Source organism: Zingiber officinale, chromosome 10B, assembly GCF_018446385.1.
Source record: "Zingiber officinale cultivar Zhangliang chromosome 10B, Zo_v1.1, whole genome shotgun sequence".
NCBI lineage: Eukaryota > Viridiplantae > Streptophyta > Magnoliopsida > Zingiberales > Zingiberaceae > Zingiber > Zingiber officinale.
The window spans coordinates 1,538,439-1,541,786 of record NC_056005.1 but is presented as its reverse complement, the minus strand read 5'-3'; the positions used below and the strand labels follow the sequence as shown (position 1 = coordinate 1,541,786).

The window sequence follows — 3,348 nt, the reverse complement described above, 5'->3', positions numbered from 1 at the left end:
GCATTCACAATATTTTGATCTTTCTCTTGTAGAACGGTTGACAAATTATTTGTGATTGCCAATATACGTTTCATCAATAGTAGAATAAACACAAATTCATACCTCTTCATTCTTTCAACCAAAGTTCTACTTAAATCCTTAGAAGAACGATCACCATCATCAATCAAATTTTGAAGAACCTCTATAATAGATGGCCACATTTGTTCAATACGACATAAAGTTGAATGATGAGACCCCATCGTGTATCTCCAGGTCTAGCTAGACTAGTTTCTTGGTTTAGTCCTCTACCAGAACTAATCTCTCATCTTTCAAGAAGTTTAACTTTTCTGTCATGTTCAAGTTGTCGAAGTTTGACGACCCTTTTGCAAGATGATGCAGATGTGTTCACAATTGAACCAACAATCCACATGAAATTACAAACATATTGATTTGCTTAAGCAACACCTACAACCACTAGCTGGAGTTGATGAGCAAAACAATGAACATACAATGCATACGGATTTTCTTTCATTATCAGTGACTTTAAGCCATTAAATTCTCCAGACATATTTGAAACACCATCATATCCGTGACCCCTCAATCTCGCCACTGACAAACCATACTTAGTAAATAAAGAGTTGATTGCCTCCTTCAAATAAGCAGCTGTAGTTGTTGCAACATGAACTACAACCATAAATCGTTCAATCACCTTTCCATATTTGTTCACATATCTTATAACAATTGTCATTTGCTCTTTCACTGAACAGTCACAAGCCTCATCGAGTAGTAAAGTGAACCACCTATCTCCAAGATCAGCTAGAATAGCATTTGTGGTCTCAACTGCACAAGCATTCACCAATTGCTTTTGAATTTTTGGGGCAATCATTTGATTATTTCCAGGTGCATTCATTCCAACAACTGCCGCAACTTCTGAACACTCTGAGCTATACCATTTGAGCAATTCTAAAAAATGTCCTCTATCGGATGATGTCGAAGACTCATCATCTCCCCGAAAAGGCAATCCTTGTAACAACAAAAATCGAATTACTTTTAAAATGGAAGTCAAGTGTTTGCGATAAGCAACTTCAAGCTCATGTTTCCCCGATGAAAATGAATACTCCACACTTTATCTTTGATTCTTGAAATTCTCAAACTGTATTCTTGCCTCATTGTGCGCACTACCAACTCCACCTACATGCTCATTGAATTTTTCAATTGTTTTTTTCCAATTTATGAAACCAGATCTCATAAACACATCATCTCCTCCAAACCCTATATTACTAGGTCTAAAAAGATAACACAAAAAATAAAAAGCTGCATCCTTTGAAACACTATACTCCAAACAATCACGGTCTTTAAACCAAACCTCTCTGAAACATCTATTGTCTTTACCCATTTTTTTTTCTTGGAAAATTATGAGCTCGAGGTTGACAAGGGCCCATAGCAACATATTCTTTTCGAATACAATCTCTAGCACCAACATCATACTCTTCAATCAATTTTCGTAAACTAGGATCTATTGGGACAATTTCTCTAGGTCAAGTTTGACCAGTTTGACTAAGCTTGAGTTGAGTCAAGCTTCAGTCGGGATTTGAGTTTTGATGTTTGACAATATAAGGAGATTGCTGGAGCAATCGTCCGGTTATGGAGATGGTCAAAGGGTTGACCAGTTTGATGAGAATATAAGTCGAGTAGGTCAAGGTTGATAGGAGACTTGACTAGGAAAGTCCTAACTAGATGTTAGGCAACGGGAAAGTCCTAGTGAGGAGCTAGGCAGGAGAAAGTCCTGGGGAGGAGTCAGGCAGTTGGAAAGTTCAAGTGTGATCTTGGCAAAGGAGAAAGTTCTAGTGAGGAGCCAGACAACGGGAAAGTCCTAGTGAGGAGCTAGGCAGGAGAAAGTCCTGGGGAGGAGACAGGCAGTTGGAAAGTCCAAGTGTGATCTTGGCAAAGGAGAAAGTCCTAGTGAGGAGTCAGGCAATTGGAAAGTCCAAGCATGTGGTCTTGGCAAGGTAAGTCCTGGTATGACTTGGCAAGGAAGACCTGACAACTAGGATGAGGGCGAAGGAAGCTCCTGAAGGTAAGGCGTGAAGGATGGGGAGATATCCGAGGGACGCAAGACTATTGGAGGAGGTTAGAAGGCTAGTTCGAGGTTGGTCGGGTGTGGCCAAATGCTAGGCATGGAGACTCAACAAGTCACGGTTGACCGGAAGTTAGGTTTGAGACTTTGGACTTGAGTTTAAGTCAAGTTCAGAGTGTTCAATCGATCGGGCGATCGATTGAACATGGTCCAAATCGATCGGGCGATCGATTGAACAGGGTCCAAATCAATCGGTCGATCGATTTGTACTGTGCTACGATTGTAGGAACGCTCAATCGATCGATTGGGATATGAAATCATGAGCACAAAGACTTTCCCAATCGATCAGGCGATCGATTGGGAGCTACCAATCGATCGGTCGATCGATTGGGCAGCAGAAGCTCTCATGCGGATGCGAGAGCACAGAAAGGTTCTGAATCGATCGGGCGATTGATTCAGGAAGTCCCAATCGATCGGCCGATCGATTGGGAAGTGACCGTTGCGCGGGATGCAGGTGATGGACGACTGCGATGGAGCGGTGCTGACGTGAATCGATTGGGGATGAATTTGATCGATTGGGAGCACTGTTTAAAGCATGAGCGGAGCGTTTTCTCCGTAAATCTTTACGATTTCTCCTACGATTTTTCGGCGATCTTCAGCGAGCTTCTCCGACTTTCATCGCCAGTTCTTGAAGGCTCTTGAGAGTGTTCTCTCAAGGTTCAAGAGGCAACAACAAGCAACAAGTAAGCAAGAAGAAGGGAGTATTGTAGTTATATCTTGTATTTTCTTCTTGTGTGAGTTGTGTTGTGTGTGGATTTGTATGAGGTTTTTCCGCCTCCGGCTGCGACTGAGAAGGAGTTGTTCATAGTGGAGGAGCGTGTCGTGAGTAGATCCTTGGATTAGTCACCTATTCTTGAGGTGGATACCAAGTAAACCCTAGGTGTTAGTATTATGAGTGTTTGTCTTCGAGTATTCCGCTGCACAACAACAAGACGAAGCAAACCGACGCAAGCGCGACGAAACGCTATTCACCCCCCTCTAGCGGGTACATCGGTCCCAACAGGATCAACAACAATTTCTACTTCACTAGTCAGATTTTCAATATTTTCAAATAAAATTTGCGGAGGAGGAGGAGGAGGTGGTGGTGGTTGTGGTGCAGGAGTAGACTCTTCATCCGAAATACTACGATTCAATTGGATTCCTAGGCCTCTTTGTAAAATATTTCAACATTTTCTACAAATTATAATATATGGGAAAAATTATCAACATAAAGTAATGTGAACAATTTAACA

At 41.8% G+C, this 3,348-nt stretch overlaps 1 protein-coding gene across 1 annotated transcript; it reads right to left on the bottom strand.

Moving 5' to 3' along the window:
* Positions 1 to 433: 433 nt before the first annotated feature.
* LOC122030361 (zinc finger MYM-type protein 1-like) lies at positions 434 to 1,149 on the bottom strand. The gene is made up of 2 exons (XM_042589571.1): positions 1,098 to 1,149; positions 434 to 1,002 (listed from the first exon to the last, which is right to left on the bottom strand). Exons 1-2 carry the CDS (start codon positions 1,147 to 1,149, stop codon positions 434 to 436), a joined length of 621 nt encoding a protein of 206 aa, XP_042445505.1.
* Positions 1,150 to 3,348: the final 2,199 nt, after the last annotated feature.